Raw genomic sequence first — 25,881 nt, 5'->3', positions numbered from 1 at the left:
GAAGGAGAAGGCTGGTTACACCTTCTTCTGGAAAGAGTAGGCAGCTGACAAGCCCAGGATCCATGGTGTTGGATTTGCAATAAAGAATCAGTATGCCAGTCAACTCTCTGAACTTCCTGTGGGGATCATTGCACTTGATCATGACAATTCATTTTATGCTTGCCAACAATGAGATGACAACTATTCTGAGTGCTTACGTACCAACTCTGGCTGTACATTAGTATGAAAAAGAAGCCTCTACTCTTGCCTAGATGTAATACTGTTGAGCATTGTGAATAAGATCATTATTCTTGGGGACTTCAGCCTTTGGAAGGGTGCCATAGGAAAGGAAGGCATTGACAACATCAACACAAATGGGAGAACTTCTCACCATACGAGTTGAACACAATCTTATCGTCACAAACACACAGTTCCACCTGAAAAACAAATTCAAGGCATCTTGGCAGAACCCTCAATCAAAACAGTGGCATCTCATTGTCTATGACACTGTCTGAGATAGGGACCATGATTCCTATCTCAAGGGACTGTGATGTGAATATTATTAGTGCCACAATTGGCACAGATGACTGCTGGACAGATCATCTCTTGATCCTCTCCACCACGTTGATCAGATTCATGAAACAGAGCAGGGTTCATAAGAAGCAGGCTAGGCCAAGACTAAAACTTCAGTGCTTGCTTGACATTGCCACCCAACACCACCTTCAGGGCACATTTGGAGAAAACCTCCAACAAGAAAATCTGGAGGATATTGAAAAACACTGGGGTCTGCTTAAGTCCAGCATCCTCTATATCTGCAAAAACATCCTAGGGTACAAGTGGAGAAAACACCAGGACTGGTGTGATAATGACATGAAGATAGAACAATTTATCTCCAAGAAAAGGAAAGCATTTTGTGTCCAGAAGAATTACACCAGCAGCAAGGCCAAAGGAGAAGCTTACTCCAGAGCCAAGGTAAATGTTCAGCACATGTTGAGGGAGCTATAAAATTTTTGGTGGACTGAGAAAGCCATGGAAATCCAGAGACAGGCAGACTCTGGTAACGAGAGACTTCTTCAGTGCCACCAGAGTCTATGGACTTGCTAAGGAATTGGAATGATATCAACAATCGATGGAGAGAACTCTTTCAAGAACTTCTTAACTGTGATAGCACTGCTGAACCAGAGGTTACTAACCAAATCTTCTGGAGACCTGAGAGAAGATGTGAGGGAACCTCCCAGTATAAAAGTGGTCCATGATGCCATCAGGAGCCTCAAAAACAAAAAAATCATGGGTCCTGAGGAGATCCCAGCAGAGATCCTTAAGGGAAGTGGATCAACACACATGCACCGCATGTATGCCCTGTCCTAGGTCTGGGGAAAATAACAACTGCCCTCAGAGCTCAAGGATGCCCTAATAGTGACATTCAAGAAGGGAAACATGTCAGATTTCAACAAGAGGCAAAATGTTTGCATGTATCCTTGTCAACCGATTCCTTCTGCCATCTGAAGAAGTACTCCCTGAATCACAATGTGATTTCCACCAATTTAAAGGAATCAGAGATACAAATTACAGAAAAAACTGCAGTGAAGACAACCCTTTCATAGATTTGACAAAGGATATCTGATACAGTAGACCACCTAGCTCTCTGGCGTATTCTATTGAGACATGACTTTGTACCTATAAACACTGAGGCGACTGCACGATGGCACGTTAGCCAGTGCTCAGTAATAGTGGCACTGAATCAGAATCCTTCACTGTCATGACAGGAGTCAAACTGGGCTGCATCATTACACTCACCCAATTACTGTCATTATTGCTGCCACCCTTCAATTCATTGGCTAAGACCTGCCACAGGAATCCCATTCTTGTGTAGAATAGACTGTAGACTTTCCAGCCTCAACTGGTTCAAGGCCAAGAACGAGGTCAGCACCACCACTATCATGCAGCTTGTTTGTAGATGACATTGCAGCACACTCTGAAGACCTCCAATGTATACCGAAAGGCTTTGCTAAAGCACTGGGGCCCTGAGTGTGGGATATTCTCAGGCATTACATTACAGAGTGGTCCACAGAACCTAATGTTTGTCCAATTCAAAAGCCTGACCTACTCTCATCGCTCCTCACACAACAGGAGTTGTGAAAATGGCACTTTGCATCCACAAGAACTGGGCGGCATGGTAACGCAACACTATTACTGCACCAGTGATCCAGGTTCAATTCCCACTGCTTTCTGTAAGTTTGTATGTTTTCTGCGTGACTGGGTAGTCTGGTTTCTTCTCTCATTATGAAGATATAGTGGTTTGACTTTATATCTTACATCCTTCACATACACGAGGAATCTTATTGTAATGTCTCTGTCTGAATGTGCAAATTATAGTAATTTGTAATGAACATTATGTACAGTAAGATGCATAATAGAAGTCAATATAGCTTTAGAAATACAATTGTGGCAGCGTAAATTAATCAGTCTGATGGCCTGGTGGAAAAAATTGTCTCAGAGCCTGTTGGTCCTGGCTTTAATGCTTTGGTTACCATTTCCGATGGTAGCAGCTGGAATAGATTGTGGTTGGTTGGGGTGACAGTGATCTTCGCGCCCTTTTTATGCACATGGTGTCGCTGTAAATGTCCTGAATAGTGGGATGTTCACATCCACATCCAGATGCGCTGGGCTGTTTGCATCACTCTCTGCAAGTCCTGCCACTGAGAGAAGTACAGTTCCCCTACCAGGCAGTGCTACAGCCAGTCAGGATGTTAGTAGGTTACTTGGTCCCATGGGTGTAATCTGAATTTTTAACCTCCTTTGGTCTTCTCAGGAAATTCTTTTCCCATCAACCTTTGGAATTTATTTGGGGATTCCTACCCTGATATTCTGCTTCCCAAACTTTCTTTAAATCAGGCCCCCATTCATTTTCTATCGATAACAGCTGCACCCACAGGTCCTCACAGATTATACAATTATACAGCTTGGGTCAGTGAGTGGATGCTTAAAATGGATTAATCAGTACAATTCTTTGGAGCAGGTCAATGAGAGGAGAGAAGACAGAGGTGTACATGATGATAAGAGGCACAGATCAAGTAGATAGCTGGAGACTTTATCCCAAGGCAGTATGGGGAGGGGGGGGGGGGGGAGAACAATTTTCAGGTGATTGGTATAAGGGGATGTAGAGACTGGTAGGTGCATGGCTGGCAGTGGAAGCAGACACATTAGGGACATTTAAGAGACTCTTAGATAGGTACATGGGTGATAGAACAATGGAGGGCTATGTAGAAGTGAAGGTCAGCACAACATCATGGGCCCAAGGGGCTATTCTGTTCTAGGCTCAATTAAGCACAATGCTTTACCCTGGCAGTGTTAAATTCTACTTCTCACTTCAGCCAAGATTTTACTTCTCCCAACAAAGGGCCAACTTTATCCATGACAGAAGGACAAACATCAACAGGTCATTCACTCGCATTAGTTCTCTCGTCAGCGACCATAAGCTAGGAGCAGGTTCATCAAGAAAGGAATGTTACTAGGACTCGAGGGCCTGAGTCATCACAATTTAATTCCTTACAATGTGGAAAACCCAAGGGGTGACCTTATAGATGGGCACAGATAGGGTGAATGCACACTGCACATGATCTTTTTCCCCAGGGAAAGCGAATCAAACATCAGTGGAAATAGGTTTAAGGTGTGAGGGGCAACTTCTTCATGGTGGCAGGTATGTGGAATGAGCTGCCAGAATTGTGCAGAGGGTGGTATAACATTTAAAGGACACTTGGACTGGTCTATGGGAAGAAGTTTAAAGGAATTAACATGGGCAAGTGGAATGAGCTTAGACAGGACAAAATGACATTTCAACAAAACTCTTTCCCTATGAAGAACAGTCTGTGATGTTGCTATTTCACAAGTTTATTAACATGGACTGCAGCACCTTTGACCTGATCTGTATCTGCAATATCATGCAAGAAAATTTCCTTTAAACTCTGGATCTAATCTACAATTTTGTCAGCAAGACAATTAAAAAAACAACTCAGAGGCCACTTTATTAGGTACAGGAGTGGAATCCAGCGTGGTTTTTTGTTGCTGTAGCTCAGGTTTGACGTGTTTGCATTCAGAGATGCTCTTCTGCACACTACTGTTGTAACGCGCAGTTATTTGAGTTACTGTCGCCTTCCTGTCAGCTTGAACCTGTCTGGCCATTCTCCTCTGAGCTCACTAATTAAAAAGGCATTTTTGCTCACAGAATTGGATATTTTCTTTGTCTTTCATACCATTCTCTGCGAACTGAACTGTCGTGCTTGAAAATCCCAAGAGATCAGCAGTTTCTGAGATCATATGGCACCAACAATCATTCCACAGTCAAAGTCACTTAGATCACATTTTTCTGAACAACAAATGAACCTCTTGACTATGTCTACATACTTTTATGCACCGAGTTGTTGCCACATGATTAGCTGATTAGATATTTGCAGGTATACAGGTGTACCTGATAAAGTGGCCAGTGAGTGCACATTAAAGCAAAGATGTCCTGCTCCCAGGTGCATCTTCATCTGCAAGGCTTGGCAACTGGACTGCAAAACATGCACTTTTCAATAGGAACATTAGTTTAGGAAAACATAATGTGCATTAATGAAAATCATGCTAATTTCATAAATGATTTACAAATAGGTGGATAATTTGCAGTAGTCACAAAATCCTGTTCGTTACACCCCAACCCCTGCCCCACACAACTACCAAGATATGCTTGCAAAAAAATTTCATTACAAATACACCCATGCAAAATTTTTGAAATGCCTAAGAGTTTAAATATTGTTAATTACAAAAAAACAATCCAGAACATACAAAAGAACTGAGAGTCTGTGTAGCAAGGGCTGAACCAGCCTTGTTCATAGACCTTTAGTTAAAAATTTTATTAACAGATTAGAGCCCTTGGGAGTTGCTTAAAAAACCTGGGGAGGAATTAGCAGTGCAGTCTGAATGTAAACTGAGCATTTAACATCTGGGTTGGTCAACACTGCTAGAGAAAATATCGACCAAACTGGGTTCCTCTAAACTAGTTGCATGTTGCTGTGTTTCTTCAACTCTGACATCAAAGTAGGGTGTAAAGGAATTATATTTTCAACATTTGCCAGCTGCTGGGAAATGGGAAAAAGGCTGAAGGGAACAGAAAACAATGGAGAATCTGAATAAGGCTCCTACAAAGAAAGAGTACGATAATGCTGCCATGGACAGTCCCAACCCCGATGCAAAATGAGAAGGATTCAGCATGGGGTTAGCAACCCTATCCTGTAAAAACCCAGAGCAACAAAAGCACTCCAAAGGCTCTGGAGACCTCATCCCTGGGTGAGGAAGGACCTTAGCCTAACACTTGGGGATAATTTGAAGGACTGGCCCAGGACAGAGGACTTTGGCAAGCTGCTGTCCATGGCTTATGCCCCAGTAGGGGCGATGGGCTTAAGTAAGTAAAATATAAACTATGGCCAGTGATACGCAGCCTAGGGTTGCTAACTTTTCAGGTTTGCTCTGAAGTCCTATGAAATGAAAATCTTCACGAGAATATAAACAATAGGAATTTTAAAATTTTCCACTGAATACTGGCTGTTATAAAAATATCAGGTGGTCAAGAATATCCACTGGGGAATAAAGAGGCTAGGTGCTTCTTGGTGGAGAGAGATGTTTCACCACTATATGCAGTTGTGTTGAATGGTCAGGGAGCAGTGAGCAGGAGGTCACATGATGATTCCAGGTACACATCCAACCTGAAGCACCAAAGAATCTACTGGAGGAACTCAGTGGGCTAAGCAGCATCTGAAGGGAGGAAAGGAACTACTGAAGCTTCGGAGTTAGGACCAGAAGCGTGGCCAATTCCTTTCCTACCACAGATACTGCTTGGCCCACTGTTCCTCCAGTGGATTGTTTGTTGCTCCAGATTCCAGCATCTGCATCCAACCTGAACTGACAACTCAACCAGGCTTGAGTCAACAAGCAGCAGGATTGTGTGCTACTGCTTGCTTATCTGTGCAACAGTGCAGAGCTCTGGCAGGCTTCTATTGTGACCATTTCATTTTTAGGGTATCTCCAAATCCTATCCTGATACTGATGCAAGTGACAGCGATAGACAATGAACATCCACTGCCAGTTCTTTGACAGTATCTGGCAGTAGAAAGGATCGGACCACACCACTGACATTTGACAGGTTATCTGCTGCAAGATTTCTACTTACAAATGTGGGAGATATGGTAAGGCAAGTGTTAAGGACAATGTTCAGGCTAGGATAGGCTGAGGCACTTGTAGTCAACCCAGTCCTTTGAAGTGAGACCACCAGAGCACCTCTGTTCACTGCAGATGAGATACGCGATGCCAATAACTAGATAAGTGGGCTTCTGAAGAGAGACCTTTAATGGAATGCTCTTTGAAGAAGATAGCTTCCCCTTACACAGCAGGGGGTACTGTAGACAGATGAGTTAGGAAAATAATAGAAGGATGCTAAACACACCCAAAACCTAAGGGACAATTGGTTTATGAACTTCCATGTATCATTGGTTGTCAGCTTGTACTTTCTATTGACTTTTAGCATCTCTATTGTGAATGGTGACTGATGTTGCAAGTAAGGAATTCAAACATACATATTTTACCAAATGGTCAATATTGTAACTGATAAGCCAATTCTGTACATATAAGAATAGCATTTTTCTGTCCTAGCTTCAGAAGAGCGTGGTGACAGAGGCCATACTGTTCTCCTTGTGCATAAGTAAAATGAAGTATGTTTGAGCAGCAAATGAGTGGTTGTTCTGAGTCCAGTTATCGGCAACGATACAACCAAAGGCTGAGAGTGAGATTCATTGCTCTTCAGTCTCTTGGAATGTGCTACGCCATGCAACACAATTGGGGCAAAATGTTACTGAAGAGGATGGCACACAGAACTCTGATAGACAGCACTCCCCAGGATATTTTATGACTGTGATTATAAGCAGATAGGAATTCCATCACTACTCCAACCTCTTCCAGACCCAACACGTTGACAGTACAATCTAAATTCTTGTGGCTGGGTGCAATGAGCACAGAATCTTTATGTCAAACACCAGTCACCAAGGGGCCCAATGAAAAACACTGGGGTTCATCAGACAGTGACAATTCAGTGGAACAGAAATCTTCTCGATCTGAGGGAAAAACCCTTCAACCAATGCCCATTTCCCTAGCAGGTGGCAGCAACTACTCGGTCTTCTTGCTCTGTTCGGCAGTGCTCAGGACCTTCCTCCTCTGGCGAAGCATGTGGAAGTAGAGCTGGGGAAAAACTGAGGCAGCAAGAGTAAGATGGGTGAGTGAACACACTTTCTAGACAGGACACAGCAATATTTTTGCTTAACTTTTCCCTCCACAGACATTCTGTCTTTATCACACAAATTTAAAGACATTACAAATATCGATTCATTCATCCATTAATCTACCCATTTATCTATTGATTTAAAAAGCAATCAGTCTTCTTTTGCACATTGTTTGTCAGTGTTTGTGTGCAAGTAGTTTTTCATTCATTCTATAGTATTTCTTTGTTCTACTGTGAATGCCTGCAAGAAAATGAATCCAGGGTAGTTTCTGATGACATATGTACTTTGATAATAATAAATATACTTCATTTAAAACATGATTTGGAAAGGAAAATGCCAGAAATTGAAGTAAAAACCTGTAGGTGCTGGAAATATGAAGTGAAAATAGAAAATGCTGGAAACAGTCAGCAGGCCAGGCAACAAACGATCCGCTGGAGGAACACAGCATCTGTGGGAGGAACAGAATCAGACATTTCGAGTTGATTCCTCTGTTTTGACCTCAACAACATTGACAACTCCGTTGCTCCCACAGATGCTGCTGGACCCACTGAGCTCCTACAGCAGACTGTTGCTCCAGAATCCAGCATCCATGGTCTCTTGTGTCTCTCTATGGAAAGAGAAACTGTCTCAGGTTGAGACCTTTCATCAAAAAGAGAGAATTGAGAAACACAGGTGATGTTTCAAGTTAAGGACCCGATGTCAATACAGGTAAGGTGAGTAAACAAATCTGTTTTAAACTGCATATGTCTGCCATAGGATGCAGACCAAATTGTCATGGGAGAAATTTTAAAAAAACACAGAAACTGGAGACAGAAAAGTAAAGGGCATCAAATTGAAACAAATTTGTGGAGTAAATAAGGATGGTTACCTGAAATTATCAAATTAAATATCAAGCCCAGAGGATTTCAATATACTCAAATGGAAGGTGAAGATTTGGAGGCAGAAGACAAGAGGTCAGAGCAGAAATGAAGCAGAGACTCAAAGCAACACATAACTGGAAGCAGAGGTCAACTTCGTAGCTTCTGTTTTTGAGGGTGAACATGTGTTTTTTTTTTTACGGCAAGAAATTAACTTATAAAAAACATAAAACAAAAGGGAACTGCATGAAAAAATTTGTGCATATGTAAAAATAGCAGGGGACTGGGATGAGGAGGTCAGCCCCTTCTTTGAACCAAGATAAGACAACTCCACTTGTGTTGAATAATCCTGATATGTATCTGAGAGATTTGACAACAGCTTCTTCCCCACTGCCATCAGGTTCTTAAACCAACCTGAAAAATTTCCACACCACCTCAGACAATATTTCTTTACCTCTCTCAACATACACTGATGTGGTATTTATTTTCACAGGCATGTATAATTTACGTTAATTTCCATTTCTCACGCACTGATCTGTTACTGCAAAAAACCTATTTTATGGCACTTATACCCTCTGACAATATAGTTGTAACCTGATATCCAGCTAGCAATAGAAATGTACTGTGGAGAGTTTTCTAACAGGTTGCATCACTCTCTGATCTGGAGTCGCCAATCCAGAGGATCAGAAAAAGCTGCAGAGGGTTGTAAACTCAGCAGCTCCATCATGAACACAAGCCTCACCACCATTGAGGACATCTTCAAAAGACAGTGCCTTAAGGCGGTGGCATCTGCCATTAAGGACCCTCACTATCCAGGACATGCCCTTTTCTCACTATTACCATCAGAGGTACAGCAGCCTGAAGGCATACACTCAATATTTTAGGAACAGCTTCTTCCCCTCCACCATCTGATTTCTGAATGGACAATGAACACCACTGCACTATTTTTCTTTTATTTGTTACTTAATTATTTCATTTTTTATATTTCTTATGGTAACTTACAGTATTTCTTTTCTGTGTTGCACTGTACTGCTGCCACCAAACAACAAAGTTCATGACTATGTCAGTGATAATAAACCCAATTTTGATTGTAGAAATGTCTTCAGATCAGAGAATCACAGAAATCAATAACATCAGAGGTTATTCAGCCATTTATGTTGGCTGGACGATCTACCAAGCCTAGTCTTACTTTCCAGCTCTCAGGCTATGAGAGACAATACATTGACTTACTTGGAATGTAGGAAATCATGACCATGATCAGGACTGTGTAGTAGTCGAAGGAGACATTGTACTTGTTTGGAAGGGTCACAGAATACAAGCCAGTCCTTCGAACATGAGGCAGGGCAGCGTATATGGTCAGAAGTTCCCCTGTGACTCCCATCGGATACAGAACAATGAACAATGAGTACCTAGGCAGGAAGGGTAGGGGAGAACTTTGCATTAAAATCTTAATTTGCGGTTGTATTACCACATTCCCACAAACTGCATCCCATTCACGTGCACAATCTCATTCCCAGGGTTAGGAGCTTCATATACACAGCATTCTATTTCCACAGTTAGGAACTACACACACATAGCATCTTAATCCCACAGTTAGGGTCTGCACTCCCACACTCTATTCTCAGGCAATATCAACAACAATCCATTTGGCAACTACACAAAACAGACAGGTCTAATGGAAGTATGGGTAAATCCAACAGGATCAACTTGTTTATCTAAGGATTTAGTTATCCTTAACTTCAATCATGTGGAGAAATTGCAAAAGCTAGACTTTTTTCCCCCAGTGCACAGGAGGTTAAGAGGTATATGAAATTGTGAGAAGCATAGATAGGATGGGGGGGGGGGGGGTTCAAAATATTTTTGCCCGCTGGTATCAAAAATAAGAGGGCACAGAGTTAAGAAGAGAGGAAGGAATTTAAAAATAATTCGAAGGGATAAGTTTTGTTTAACACGGGCCAATGATATTTGGAATACACTGACAAAGGAGATTAGATACAATCACTACTACATCGCAGAGATAAGTAAATTGAGGATGACATTAAGACTGGGGCATAGTGGACAGTGAAGAATGCTATCAAAGCTTGAAAAGTGATCTGGACTAGTTGAGAAAATGGCAAATGAAATTTAATGCAGACAAGTGTGAGATGTTGTACTGTGGCAGGACAAACCACAATAGGACTTATATAGTGAATGCTAGGGTACTGAGGTGTGCAGTAGAACAAAGGGGCCTGGGAATACAGATCAATAATTCCTTAAAAGTGGCATCAAACTATCTGGTTTGTAAAGAGAGCTTTTGGCACATTTGTCTTCATAAGTCAGGGCTATGTGTACAGGAGTAGGGACGTTATGTATGAAGTTGTACAAGATGTTGGTGAGGCCGAATTCTGAGTATTGAGTGCAGTTCTGGTCACCTACCTAGGAAAGATATCAATAAGCTTGAAAGAAAATTTATTGCTAATTATTGATGGGACCTGAGGGTCTGAATTGCAGGCAAAGGTTGAGTAAGTTTATTCCCTGGAACATGGGAGAATGAGGTATACAAAATTATGAGGGATATAAATAGGGTAAATACATGCAGGCTTTTATCCCTGACGTTGGGTAAGACTAGAAGACATATAGGTTTAGGGTGAAAGGTGAAATATTTAAAGGGACCCTGAGGGGAAAGTTCTTCACTCAGAGGCTGGTGTGAGTGTGGAATGAGTTGCCAGATGATGGATGTGGGTTCAATTGCAACATTTAAGAGAAGTTTGGCACATGGATAGCAGGGGTATGGAAGGCTATGGTATAGGTGCAGGCAAATGGGACAAGGCAGAAAAACAGGTTGGCCAAAAGGCCTATTTTAGTGCTCTACCTCTATGAAGGAGTGGGTGTATGAAAAGTTTCTTTGAGTCAACAATCTTGTAGAAATGAGGCTGCAATATCAACCATGGTCTTATTGACTTACCTGGGGGGCTCACATGGCCATTCCTGTTCCTAATGTATATGTTTGTATAATCCTGTGTCAAGTGCTTTGCAGATGCTGAATTGAAAAGCGTTTGAATTCTGCCACTACCAATAAGGTCAACAGGACTGCTCTGATAGCAGCTAATGTTAAACTGTATCTCTGAGAGAAAAGGTTAAAGGCTCTGGTTACTTTGACATTCCCCACTCCACAAAAGCCAGCAGCTAACAGTCAGAAAACAAAAGCACCACTCTACCTACACACTTGAAAAACTCCTGCCTTATAGCATCTTTGATAGAGGGGCTGTGGGTTATATTCTGGGGAATAGAGGGGACCATTCCTCCACCCCATTCGTTCTACATTACAGAAAGCTGTGAAGACAAGAAAGGAACATAAACTGGATCAGCACGTAATGCAAAAAAAAACAAAACCAAGACAGCTCGTGCACGACGGGCCTATGCTCTGCAAGATTTCAATGAGAGGGCCCCGTCTTAACCCAGGTTTCAATTTGTCACAAGCAGATGTGAAGCGGAAAGAAATTGAGCTGAATTGAATTGATTTTATTTCTTACATCCTTCATATACGTGAGTAAAAATCTTTACATTACCTCTCCGTCTGAATGTGCAAATTATAGTAGTTTGTAATAAACAGTATGTACAGTAAGATATACAAAAGAACAGTCAATAAAGCTTAGAAATATAATTGTGTCAGGGTGAATTAATCAGTCTGATAGCCTGGTGGAAGCTGTCCTGGAGCTTGTTGGTCCTGGCTTTAATGCTGCCGTACCATTTCCCGGATGGTAGCAGCTGGAACAGTTTGCGGTTGGTTGGGGTGATTCGGTCCCCAATGATCTTTCAGGCCCTTTTTATGCAGCTGTCACTGTAAATATCCTGAATAGTGGGAAGTTCACATCAACAGATGCGCTGGGCTATCTGCATCACTCTCTGCAGAGTCCTGCAATTGAGGTAAGTACAGTTCCCATACCAGGCAGTGCTACAGCCAGTCAAGATGTTATCAATTGTGCCCCTGTAGAAAATCCTTAGGATTTGGGGACTCATGCTGAACTTCTTCAACCATCTGAGGTGAAAGAAGTGAAAACTTCTAATCTTAAACTTAATTTCTCCCCTATTTCTATGCAGGTTAAAAGAGAAGCTAGTGTCTGGCACGGATTTGCATCTCTACAGATAGGTAAGAAAAGAGAATGGCTAGGTGTCCTATGCAGTATAAAGTTTAGCTTATAAAGATTAATTTTATTTGTGACATGTATATTGAAACATACAGTGAAATGTGTTATTTGCAATCCACATGATCTGGGAATGTGTTGGCACAGCCCACAAATGTCATGCTTTCAGCACCAACATAGCATGCCCGCAACTTACCCTATGCCCTAACATGTACGTTTTTGGAATGTGGGAGAAAACTGGAGTACCTGGAGGAAACCAACACAATTACAGGGAGAATGTACAAACTTCTTACAGACAGCAATGAGAATTGAACCCTGATTGCTGATGCTGATAAAGCATTATGCTAACCGCTAAGCTACTTTGCTGCCCTAGTCATAGCTAGTCTCCCAAAGAAACTTGGTGCACCAATTTTAGGGAAATCAAGGGGAGGTGAAGGGCAGGTGAGAAGGGGTCAGAGAGTAATGAGAATGAGGATTAGAAAAAGAGATTGTGTGTGTGTGGGGGGGGAAAGAGACAGAAACTACCCATCTTTCTCAACTTCCAGTTAGAGAAAACAACTATTTCAGATTTCTAGGTTGTTTCATTGCAGTCATAGATCTACATAGAAATCTGAAATTTTGCATGCAAATTATAACTAAGGATATATACTCTACAGTCCTAATTTTTCTAAAACCATGATAAGACGTCATTCATAGCCCAAAAGGGGCCTAAGGGCCTAACTTTCACAACTGAAAATTGATGAGATTTGTTTCAGATCTGTTTTTGAGGTTCAGCGGATTTCAGTTTATTGAACTACTGGTTAATCGAGGCAGCCGCTTATTTGGGACAACTCTTTAAGAACAGACACTAATCAAGAAAATAACTGAGAAAATAGCTGTGATTTTCTTTGTTTGTTTGTTTGTTTATTTGGGACACTATGCCACTTAATTGGGACAGGAGACTGTGTTGACCAGTTTCTAACCAGCGTCAGTCACATGCACTTGTGTAGCTATTACAACACTACACCATGCTTAGAGTGAAGAGCTTTTAAGTAGAGTCAGTTGCATGTGTTTGTGTCAAAAAGCAGTGATTCAGCAGTAAGACAATTCAGAACTGTTTTGCTCACTGTGGTTTCAATCATTGAGGCTTGGAGATGCCAGATATCAGAAACGCTGAGAGTGAAAATGAAACAATTTCACTACTTCAAGTTATGAACCACTAAGAATGTGAAGGCATCGACAATCATCTTGAACGATACAACGAAAATGAAGATTTGGAGGATGAATTCGTTTTGTATGGAGACAGTCCATTATCTGCACGAGGTGTCTGCACTGATTTTGTTCATTTATGGACAATCAAAAGAATTCATCAGTGTACACAGTATCATCAGTGTATACTGATGAATTTCTCTGATGATAACTATTAGGAAAGAACACAGCTTTATAGTACAGAGTAGTGTAAGTACTGTTCTAATTTGTTCTGTATTGCATTGAAACACATAATTTGTTACTCAAACGGCAGTTTGTCGTTTTTATACAGGTTTCCCCCACTATCCGAAGGTAGAGTGTTCCTAGGAAACTGTTTGTAAGCCGAAATGTCATAAAGCGAAGAAGCAATTACCATTAATTTATATGGGAAAAAATTCTGAGCATTCTCAGACCCAAAAAATAACCTACCAAGTCATAACAAGTAACACATAAAACCTAATATAACATGTACATATATTAAAAGCAGGAATGATATGATAAATACACAGCCTATATAAAATAGAAATATTGTATGTATGGTGTAGTTTCAGTTATCAAAATCGGGAAGACAGCGAGCCAAAATTGATGTGGAGAAAAAAAAATCAGCACGTACACGCAAGCACATGTACATGCCTACACACATACACGCATGCATGCACAACTGCCCGCACAAGGCTTCACGGTCATGGTAGTCTTTCTCGGGGTAACACATGTATAAAGTGGGCGTCTTTTTTTCGTAAAAGCAAAAATCCTCTTTGGTTAGCGAAAACAGGTACTAATGTACGTCTTTCGTAACAGTGAGCTGTCATAAAGCAAATGTTCGATAAAACAGGGGCCACCTGTACCTCTTTAACCATTTCCATGAAACTTCGGCCACTTAACCACGCCAAAATGTACTGGTCTCAATTTGTCCAAATTAATCAGAATCCACTGCACTAAATATCTGAGTGGACCTGATTGCTTTTGGTCCTCCTGAATCACAAGAAGAATCATAAAATTGTGCACTGAGTTTCTATGGGAGACCAGCTATGATTTTACATGAGCAATTATAGACATAATGCAGGAGGAACTCAGCATGTTAGGCAGCATCTATGGAGGGGAACAGTCAATATTTTGGGCTGAGACTCTTCACTGGCACTGGAAAAGAAAGGGGTAGAAGTTAGCATAAAAAAGTGGGAGAAGGGAAAGAAGTGTAAGTTGACAGGTGACACATGAGATCAGGTAGGAGGGGAGGAGTGGACGATGTGCAAAGCTGACAAGGGATAGGTGGAAGAGGTAAAGGGGGTAAACCAGAGGGAGGTGATGGGCAAGTGAGGAGAAGAGAAAGGATGAGAGGGGAACCAGAACTGGGAATGGAAAAAGAGAGAAGGAGGGAGGGAGGCAAAATTACCAGAAGTTAGAAAAATCAGTGTTCAAGCTATCAAGGTTAGAGAGTACCCAGATGGAATATGAGGTGTGCTCCTCCAACCTGAATTTGGTCTCATTATGGCAGTAGAGACATATCAAAATGGGAATGGCAAGTTGAACTGAAATGGACAGTCACCAAGAGATCCTGCCTTTTATGGAAGATGGATCAAAGGTGCTTGACACTTTCCTCCAATCTACGTCGGGAGCACCGTATACAATAGATGATGCTATACTGGCTTCTGCCCCCCCCCCCCCCTTTCTAGTTCTGATGAAGGGTCTTGTCTTAAAATGTCAACTATTTATTCCCTTCCATAGATGCTGCCTGGCTTATTTTTGCATGCTTCCCGTGGAAAGGGAAAATAAAACTTTCCTTATTAATCTACTTTTGGCTAAAGCTCGAAGAAATTAACGTGTTTATTCAACACTTTTGCCTGGGTGGGGTAGACATAGGAACAACTTGGGTTATTTGCCCCATTGACTCTGCTCTCCCATTTGCATGTCTTCTCCCTGTAACCTTTGACACCCTTACTAATCAAGAACTTATCAATCTCCACTTTAAATATACTCAATGACTTGGCCTCCACAACTGTCTGCAGTAACAAATTCCATAGATTAACCATCCTCTGGCTGAAGAAATTCATCCTCAACTCAGTTCTTAAATTACATCCTTGTATTCTGAGGTGTTGCCCTCTGGTCCAATGCTCCCAAAAACATCCTCTCCACATCCACTCTATCTAGTCCTTTCAATATTCAATAGGCTTCAATGAGATATCCTCCTTCTTCTAAACTCCAGCAACTACAGGCCCAAAACCAGAGACACTATCTCTGTTGATACTGTTGATCAGAGAAAGTGTCATGGCTGCAGAAAAGGAGGAAGTCATGGAGGGGTTCTCTACGGAGTCTCTGTGGGTGGAAGTTAGAAATATAAAAGGAGTCAATAACTCTACTGGGTGTGTGTGTGTGTGTTTTTTTAGACCACCCAATAGTAACAGGGACATCGAGGAGCAGATAGGGAGACAGATTCTGAAATGGAGTTGTGGTGGGAGATTTTAATTTCTCAAATATTGAGTGAGAGTTTTAGATGCGGTGGAGTTTGTTAGGTGTGTTCAGGAAGGTTTCTTGACACAATATATAAATAAGCCAACAAGAGGAGAGGCTGTACTTGATCTGGTATTGGGAAATGAGTGGTGTGTCTCAGGGATCTGTCTGGAACCCCTACTCTTCATGATTTTTATAAATGACCTGGATGAGGAAGTGGAGGAATGGGTTAGAAAATTTGCTGATGTCACAAAAGGTTGGGGGTGTTTTGGACAATGTGGAGGGCTATCAGAGGTTACAGCAAGACATTGATAGGATGCAAAACCGGGCTGAGAAGTGGCAGATGGAGTTCAACCCAGATAAGTGTGAGGTGGTTCATTATGGTAGGTCAAATATGATGGCATAATATAGCATATATCAGAATATAGCAAGATTCTTGGCAGTGTGGAGGATCAGAGGGATCTTGGGGTCTGAGTCCATAGGACACTCAAAGCTGCTACGCAGGTTGACTCTGTGATTAAGAAGGCACACGGTGCATTGGCCTTCATCGATCGTGGGATTGAGTTTAAGAGCCGAGAGGTAATGTTGTAGTGTTACGTACCCGTGACACGTGACAGTGGTACCCTTGTCACGTGACTGGGGTTGAAGCTATACTGGACTTGAGGTAATGGTCTTGTGATGGTGGAGTGACGTCATTTTCCCGCCAGTAGAGGTCATGTGACAGGTTTTTTTTTACAGGTTATAAAAGGAAGACCCACCCTGTGGGGTGTGGCAGTTCGTGGCTGGGTTTGCCAAGCTGACTTCATGTCACTGCGTGATTTAATGTTATGACGCAGTTTAGTTGAAAAATGAAGTTTTATATAATGCCTAAATTTTAAAAGGTCATTGCCAGCAGTTTCTTACAATACTGCTAGTGGAGAGTGAATATCGGAGTTCGGAAGTTAAAGATCGAGGAGAATCGATTTTCGACGGTGGATGGGTTTCGACCTTATTTGATCCTCATTCAGAAGGATTCCGTTGAATATTCTTGCTATTAATCCCTGGGTTTGACCAGAAAGGATTTGAGAATAGTGTGGAAGGAAGGTCAGTGCCTTTAAGCTGTTATATTTCATAAAATTCTTCGTGGGAAAGTTCGACGCCGGGGATCGAAGGACAACGACGTGGAAGAGAATTTAAATCACCTTAAAAAGTCTCTCCTTTTAAATGGACTGTGAGCTTTTGAACTTTTGGCATACCACTTTAAAGAACTGTTTTTTTTTCAATACCGCTTTAAGAACTGTTTGAACTGCAACGCTATTAAGAACTGTGAATCTGCCGCATAGCAGCTGTTTTCCGGTTATGCTAGTGTTTGTTTACTTTTGGGGGGGTTTGTTTTCAGTGTTTAATAAACGTGTTATTTGTTATAAAAACCCTGGCCTAACTCATATATATTTATTGTTGCCTGAATACGTAACATAAATATGGGGGCTCGTCCGGGATTGGATCGTTTGAGTTTAAATGCTTGTTAACTTTTGAATCGGTGTTTTGGTAACGGGGACTGCTCTTCTTTTGATTGATTGGCTTGTGAGTGGTATTCGGCAACGATGAATATTGATGAGTTTCTGGATTCGCCAGCTGCGGATTTGTTAGCGAAGGCGAAAAAAACTGATGTATCTGAGATAGCTCGTAGATTGCGACTTAAAGGCATTTTGCAGACTACATCAAAAGCTGTTATACAGAGAAAAATCGCGTCTCACTATGTGAATTCGGGTGTTTTTGATGATTCGGTTTTAGAGTCGTTTCCAGTAAGTAATCTGGAGATGCAGTTGCAAATCGAACAAATGATGTTAGAGCGGTGTAAATTAGAGGCTGAACAGAGGAGAGAGTTTGAATATGCAATGGAGAAATTAAGGTCTGGGAATCAGTCTTCTGGTTCTAAAAAACCGTTTGTTGCTAGTCAAGAAATTAAATTAGTCCCTCCATTTAGTGAAACAGAAGTGGAAAGATATTTTCAACATTTTGAAACTATTGCTCGGATGTCAGAGTGGCCGAGAGATAAATGGTCATTATTGTTACAGAGTGTAATTAAAGGCAAAGCACAACAAGTTCACACAGCTTTAACTGCTGCGCAAGCATTAGATTATGATATTGTGAAAATGAATATTCTCAAAGCGTACGAATTAGTCCCAGAAGCATATAGGGAAAGATTCAGAAGTTTGAAAAAGTCTGTGGAAAAGACTTATGTGGAATTTGCCTATGATAAAGCTATGTGTTTTGAGAGATGGGTTTCTTCTAAAAATGTAAATGAGGACTATGATACATTGAAAGAGCTGATTTTGATGGAGGAATTTAAAAGAAGCATTCCTGTTGAAGTAAGGACCTACTTAAATGAGAGGGATACTGATAAATTGCAGGACTGTGCTAGATTAGCTGATGAGTATGTTTTAATCCATATGAATAAATTTCCTCAGGGTAGAATTTTTAAGAGGAAGAATAATATGGAGACTCAAGGTAAATCAGAAATTAAATCAGAGGTTAATGAGAAAGGTAAGGAGGAAGGAAAACCTGTGAAGGAAAGACAGTTTGGTCTTATTTGTAACTATTGTAAGAAGCCTGGCCATGTAATAGCTAACTGTTTCAAATTGAAAAAGAAAGAGAAGGAAGCAGTTCCAGATGCTTGTGTGCAACATACTGAAGCACCTGTAAAGTTACAGGGTTTGGTAAACACAAATGAGGATTTGTTAGAGTCTGACCAAGTTAGAAAGGGATATGATCATTTTATAACTGAAGGGTTTATATCCTTGAAAGAAGGATCTACTCTGGTGCCAATAAAAATCCTTAGGGATACTGGAGCTTCTCAATCACTGATGTTAGATAGTGTGTTGAAGTTTAATGAAGAGAGTGATACTGGTGAGGTGAATTACATAAGAGGTGTTGGAAGTGATTTTATGCCTGTACATTTACATAAAGTAAATTTAAAATCAGGGTTAGTTACAGGATTTGTTAAAGTAGGATTACAGCATAGCTTACCTGTGAAGGGTATTTCTTTATTGTTAGGTAATGACTTGGCAGGTGGACGAGTTTTTCCTGAAGTGCATTTGACAATGGAGTCAGAGGAACTAAGGATGAATTCTAACACAGATTCTTCCTGTGTTGTGACTAGAGCTATGGCTAAAAAAATTGATGTGCAGAATGAGGTTGTTACTCATGACTGTTCAACTCAGGATTCGTGTTTTGAGGATGTGTCAGAGACTTTCTTACCTTCATTGTTTGAACAAGATTCTGGGAGTAAGTCTGACTATGAAGATTTATCTCTGTCTCGGAAGGAGATGATAGCAGAGCAGAATAGAGATCCTGAGATTATAATATTAAGGGAACAAGCTTTACTAGGTAGTGAAATTGAGAAGGTGTCAGTAGGATATTATTTGGAAAAAGGAGTGTTGATGAGGAAGTGGAGGTCGCCTACAATTCCTGCAAGTGAGGAATGGAATGTTGTTTACCAGGTAGTTGTTCCTAAAGTTTATCGGAATGAGATTTTGACTTTAGCTCATAGTGTGCCTTTAGGTGGACATCAAGGGGTAAGGAAAACTGTGGACAAGATTTTAAAACATTTTTACTGGCCTGGTCTAAGAAAAGATGTGGCGATGTTTTGTAAAACGTGCCATACTTGTCAAATTGTGGGTAAACCAAATCAGGTTACACCAGTAGCTCATTACAACCTATTCCAGCATTCGGTGAACCGTTTTCTAAAGTTATTGTAGATTGTGTTGGTCCATTACCAAAGACAAAAACTGGTTATCAGTATTTGTTGACTATCATGTGTACTTCGTCTAGGTTTCCAGAGGCAGTACCACTTAGGAATATAAAAGCTAAAACTGTGACGAAGGCTCTTATAAAATTCTTTACTTATTTTGGATTGCCTAAGGAAATACAAACTGATCAAGGCAGTAATTTTATGTCTGGATTGTTTCAACAGATAGTTTATAAATTGGGAGCTAAGCAAATCACTTCGTCTGCATACCATCCAGAATCGCAAGGTGCCTTGGAGAGGTTTCATTCTACTCTCAAGAATATGATTAGGACATATTGTGTGGAAAATGAAAGTGACTGGGATGAGAGTATAAACTTACTTTTATTTGCAGTAAGGGAATCGGTACAGGAATCTTTAGGTTTTAGTCCATTTGAACTTGTGTTTGGGCATAGAGTTAGAGGACCTTTAGCTTTATTTAAAGAACAGTGGATTAGTAAGGAGGTACACACTAATTTGTTGGACTATGTTTTGAAATTTAAGGACAGGTTACATAAAGCTTGTAGTTTAGCCAAGGAAAATTTAAAGTTGGCTCAGGAGAAAATGAAAACTTGGTATGATAAAGAAGCTAGGATGAGGATGTTTAAGCCTGGAGATAAGGTGTTGGTTCTTTTCCCAGTGCAGACAAATCCTTTACAAGCTAGATTTCATGGTCCTTATGAAATTGTGTCTAGAATCAATGATGTGGATTACGTAATAAAAACTCCAGATCGTAGAAGGTCAACACAACTTTGCCATATAAATATGATTAAACCATATTTTGGGAAACAATCTGATACTGTGACTGTTGTGGTTAGTGAGAATGAGTTTGATTTAACTAGGAACATGATAGATGATTCATCTGACTTTCATTCTAAATCTAACATTGTTTCTGTTAGGTTACCTAATTCGACCATTCTGGAAAATATGGATGAGAAATTAGCACATTTACAGCTAGAGCAGAAACAGCAGATGAAGGAATTGATTTTTAAATATAAGGATTTGTTTCCAGATGTTCCGAGAAGGACTACTATAGCTTCACATGATGTAGATGTTGGAGATGCCAAACCTATTAAACAACATCCATATAGGATGAACATGGAAAAATGTGAACTTGCTGAGAAAGAAATTGAATACATGTTAGAGAATGATATTATTAGACATTCTAACTCAAATTGGAGTTCGCCATGTGTTATGGTGCCAAAACCTGATGGTAGTATTAGGTTTTGTACAGACTATAGGAAGGTGAATGCTGTAACGAAAACAGATGCATATCCAATTCCTAGAGTAGATGATTGTGTAGATAAGGTTGGAAAAGCAAAGTTCCTTACAAAGATTGATTTATTGAAAGGGTGTGTTCCATTAACGGACAGAGGTAGAGAGATTTCTGCATTTGTAACTCCATCTGGGTTATATGAGTATAATGTTCTTCCATTTGGGATGAAGAATGCCCCAGGTACTTTCCAGAGGATGATTAACTTTGTGATTCAGGGATTGAAAGATACTGATGCTTATATTGATGATTTAGTGACAGGAAATGATACTTGGGAAGCACACATTATTGCGGTGGAGAAATTGTTTGAAAGGCTTTCAAAAGCTAACTTGACTATTAATTTAGCTAAGAGTGAATTTGGACATGCCACTGTGACTTACCTTGGTTATGTTGTAGGTCAAGGTAAGGTAGCTCCTGTTCAGGCAAAAGTTCAGGCAATTTTAGAGATTCCCACTCCGACGGGGAAAAAACTCTCAGAAGATTTTTGGGAATGGTAGGATATTATCGAAAATTTTGTAAGAATTTTGCTAATGTTGCCCTTCCATTAACTAACCTTCTGCAGAAGAATGTGAAGTTTGTGTGGACAGTGCCTTGTCAGGAAGCATTTGAAAAATTGAAAACAATGATATGTCAACAACCTGTGCTTAAGGCACCTGACTTTGAAAAACCTTTTTCATTAGCTGTAGATGCTAGTGATGAAGCTGCGGGAGCAGTATTGATGCAAAGGAATGAGGGTGATGAGGTTGATCATCCAGTAGCTTACTTTTTTAAGAAATTTAATAAGCATCAAAGAAACTATTCAACAATAGAGAAAGAATTGTTATCTCTTGTTTTAGCTTTGGAATATTTTGAGGTATATGTTGGTACAACTCAAAAACCACTTATTGTTTACACTGATCATAATCCATTAGTTTTTCTGAGTAAGATGAAAAACAAAAACAGAAGATTATTAAATTGGAGTTTGATGTTACAAGAGTACAATATTGTGATAACTCATATTAAAGGTAAAGATAATGTGGTTGCTGATTGTCTATCTCGATGTTGAATGTACAATGTAATTTTTTTTTTGGAAGGGTTATTTTTCTGATTGTAACACTCCTACTGTATTGTGAGTTGTAAGATGTTATATGATGGTGTTGTATATGGTGTATGTTATATAATTTATACATTTGTTTTTCTTGTAAGTAATTGTTAAAATTTTTGTTCTTGTTAGACCAAAAATGTTTTTTTGGAGGGAGGTGTTACGTACCCGTGACACGTGACAGTGGTACCCTTGTCACGTGACTGGGGTTGAAGCTATACTGGACTTGAGGTAATGGTCTTGTGATGGTGGAGTGACGTCATGTTCTCGCCAGTAGAGGTCATGTGACAGGTTTTTTTTTTACAGGGTATAAAAGGAAGACCCACCCTGTGGGGTGCGGCAGTTCGTGGCTGGGTTTGCCAAGCCGACTTCATGTCACTGCGTGATTTAATGTTATGATGCAGTTTAGTTGAAAAATGAAGTTTTATGTAATGCCTAAATTTTAAAAGGTCATTGCCAGCAGATTCTTACAATACTGCTAGTGGAGAGTGAATATCGGAGTTCGGAAGTTAAAGATCGAGGAGAATCGATTTTCGACGGTGGATGGGTTTCGACCTTATTTGATCCTCATTCGGAAAGATTCCGTTGAATATTCTTGCTATTAATCCCTGGGTTTGACCAGAAAGGATTTGAGAATAGTGTGGAAGGAAGGTCAGTGCCTTTAAGCTGTTATATTTCATAAAATTCTTCGTGGGAAAGTTCGACGCCAGGGATCGAAGGACAACGACGTGGAAGAGAATTTAAATTGCCTTAAAAAGTCTCTCCTTTTAAATGGACTGTGAGCTTTTGAACTTTCGGCATACCGCTTTAAAGAACTGTTTTTTTTTCAATACCGCTTTAAGAACTGTTTGAACTGCAACGCTATTAAGAACTGTGAATCTGCCGCATAGCAGCTGTTTTCCGGTTATGCTAGTGTTTGTTTACTTTTGGGGGGGTTTGTTTTCAGTGTTTAATAAACGTGTTATTTGTTATAAAAACCCTGGCCTAACTCATATATATATTTATTGTTGCCTGAATACGTAACAGTAGCTATATAGGACCCCGGACAGACCCCACTTGGAGTACTGCGCTCAATTCTGGTCGCCTCATTACAGGAAGGATGTGGAAACTGTAGAAAGGGTGCAGAGGAGATTTACAAGGATGTTGCCTGGATTGGGGAGCACGCCTTATGGGGATAGGTTGAGTAAACTCAGCCTTTTCTCTTTGAAGCGACGGAGGATGAGAGGTAACCTGATAGAGGTGTATAAGCTGATAAGAGGCATTGATCGTGTGGATAGTCAGAGGCTTTTCCCCAGGGCTGAAATGGCAAGCACAAGAGGGCATAGTTTTAAGGTGCTTGGAAGTAGGTACAGAGGAGATGTCAGGGGTGGGTTTTTTTTTTTTACGCAGAGAGTGTTGTGTGCATGGAATGGGGTACTGGCGGCGGTGGTAGAGGCGGAAACGATAGGGTCTTTTAAGAGGCTCTTGGATGGATACATGGAGTTCAGAGTAACAGAGGGTAAGCCTAGGTAGTTCTAAGGTAAGGACATGTTCACCACAGCTTTGTGGGCCGAAGGGCCTGTATTCTGCTGTGGGTTTTCTATGCTTCTATAACCATCAGATGTTTATCATACATTAACCCTTTCATTCCTGGAATCATTCTTGTGAACCGCCTCTGAACGCACTGCAATGCTAGTCAATCCTTTTCTAGATAATGGGCCCAAAACTGTTCACAAAATGCTAAGTACAGTCTGACCAATGCTTTATAAAGTGTCAGCATTATATCCTCGCTTGAATGAATGCTTGCACTGTGTTTGCCTTCCTTATTACTGACTGAAATTGCAAGTTAAACTTTCAGAGAATCCTGCACAAGGACTCCCAAGACCCTTCGTTCCTTTGATTTCTGAATTTGCTCCCTATATAGAAAATAGTCTACACCTTTATTCTTTCTACCGAATTGCACAAGCATACACTTCCTTACATCTGCCACTTGTTTGCCCATTCTCCTAAGTTATTCTGCAGATTCCCTGCTTCCTCAGCACTAACTGCTCCTCCACCTATCTTGGCATTGTCTGCAAACTTGGCCACAAAGTACATTTGGCTTTAGTGCATTTGACTTTAAAACTCCCTTTAAATGTGACAAATGTAAGGCCCCAACAAATAACATTGGCTGGGGAACTGCAAAGGAAAAAGTTCTAAAAGAATGTAAAATTATTGTCCAGGATGAATGGATAATGACTCAAAAGCAGCCTTTGAAGCATTAGATCAAACTCTACAAGATCTTTGAGACAATAATAAATTAATGGGTGGTGTCACTTAAGTGCTAACCCCCGATTTTCATCAAATACTACCAGTAATTGCTCAAGGTATTACTCGAAAGCCTATATTGAAGCCTCATAAATTCGGGGCAATGTTAAATGATTACACTTGAAAAGCAATATCCCAGTTCATTTTACAGGCAAACCATCAGCGAGCATTTGTTTTCAGTTTACTAAAATCAGGAAATGAGAAAATTAAACACAAGTACTCAGCAGGAATAATTCCAATAAAAACCTGGGTGATTTAAGATCCTAAGACAGAGGTAGAATTGCCACAGAATACTGTGGAAGCCAAGACATTGGTACATTTAAAGTGTTTGATACATTCTTGATTAGTCTAAGAACAGAGATGAGGAGGAATTTCTTTAGCCTGAGGATGGTAAATTTATGGAACTCATTGCCCTGGTTTTCCCAAATGTCACTCAACACTATTTCAAATACTAATGGCCGTGTGAAAAACTAATTTTAGCAACAACAAAAAAAAATTGACAGTGCAAGACAAAGACCTTTTCTTGAACCTTCCCAGACAACCTGTACATTATAATTCCTACAAGCAGTACGACATATTTAATGAGCCTGTACCTCTTGAATTTTTATCTGTCACCACCTGGTGTGCATTACATAATCTTGAACCAAAAAGAGCTCCAAGCATGCTGTGCAGGAGTGTGGATCCACCAATGATACACAACAGCACTTGATTTCCTGTTCAAAAATTACTACATGTAATGGCGGTCATTTATTGATTGTTATAGCTATTAGATAGATTTATTGACTACGACCAAAAAACTGAATCTCAGGGTTATATACAGTGACATATATAAACTCCCTTTTTACTGGGCATCTCTGAAAATGAGGCTTGTCAGCCCCTCTCTAACGCCCTCTGGATTCCACGGTGAGAAACCCACCCTTCTCAGAATTTGGTCCTGTCGAATTCGTGAGGTTGGGATGTCTCACCCACCCAAACCCCACTTTGTGTGAATTCTGTGTGATTTACTGCCCCCGGCAATTGCCTGTTAGCAAGAAATAACAGATTGTACACTGCATACAATTAATCAGAAGTACATTTAAAAATCTTAACTTAAGCAAACAGTTACTAAAGAAAAAAAACAAAAAAGGGCCCATTATACTTAAACAGTCATATGTGAATGGTGGAGCTCCAATCTTGGACTTGTCTGTAACTCATACGCTGGATCCTCGGTCTGCTTGAAAGCACATACCAAGAAGGTTGCTCAAAATCCATCTTGAACAAAAGGCTTCTCCCACAGAAGTACTGGCCCTTTCTCCTCAAAGCCATTCATCTGCCCAAAGCACCTTGTGCAACAGGGACAATGTCCTCCACTATCTTCCCTCCTGTCTTCTCCCAGCTCCTGCCGAGCATTCCTCTAGAACCTTCTCCCAACTCTACCATCCTGATTGACTGACACAACATTCCTAAGTTGAACAACGAAGTTTCTTATCTCAACTCAAACCCAAACAAGCTGAAAGCAGAACAGACTGCTCCTACAGAACTGCTAAAATGAAATGC

The 25,881-nt window shown here is 40.5% G+C and overlaps 1 protein-coding gene across 1 annotated transcript in view; it reads right to left on the bottom strand.

Moving 5' to 3' along the window:
• Positions 1–3,854: 3,854 nt before the first annotated feature.
• The window catches only part of hacd2 (3-hydroxyacyl-CoA dehydratase 2), a 68,487-nt gene continuing 46,460 nt past the window's right edge, over positions 3,855–25,881 (bottom strand). The window contains exons 6-7 of the mRNA XM_073046118.1: positions 9,374–9,552; positions 3,855–7,256 (exon numbers count right to left, since the gene is read on the bottom strand). Coding sequence (XP_072902219.1) covers positions 7,174–7,256; positions 9,374–9,552 — 262 coding nt within the window. The 3' untranslated portion in view covers positions 3,855–7,173. The remainder of the gene's footprint in view (positions 7,257–9,373; positions 9,553–25,881) is intronic.

Source organism: Hemitrygon akajei, chromosome 5, assembly GCF_048418815.1.
Source record: "Hemitrygon akajei chromosome 5, sHemAka1.3, whole genome shotgun sequence".
Lineage (NCBI taxonomy): Eukaryota > Metazoa > Chordata > Chondrichthyes > Myliobatiformes > Dasyatidae > Hemitrygon > Hemitrygon akajei.
Note: the sequence above shows the minus strand (reverse complement) of the source record. Positions and strands in the feature narration are given on the sequence as shown.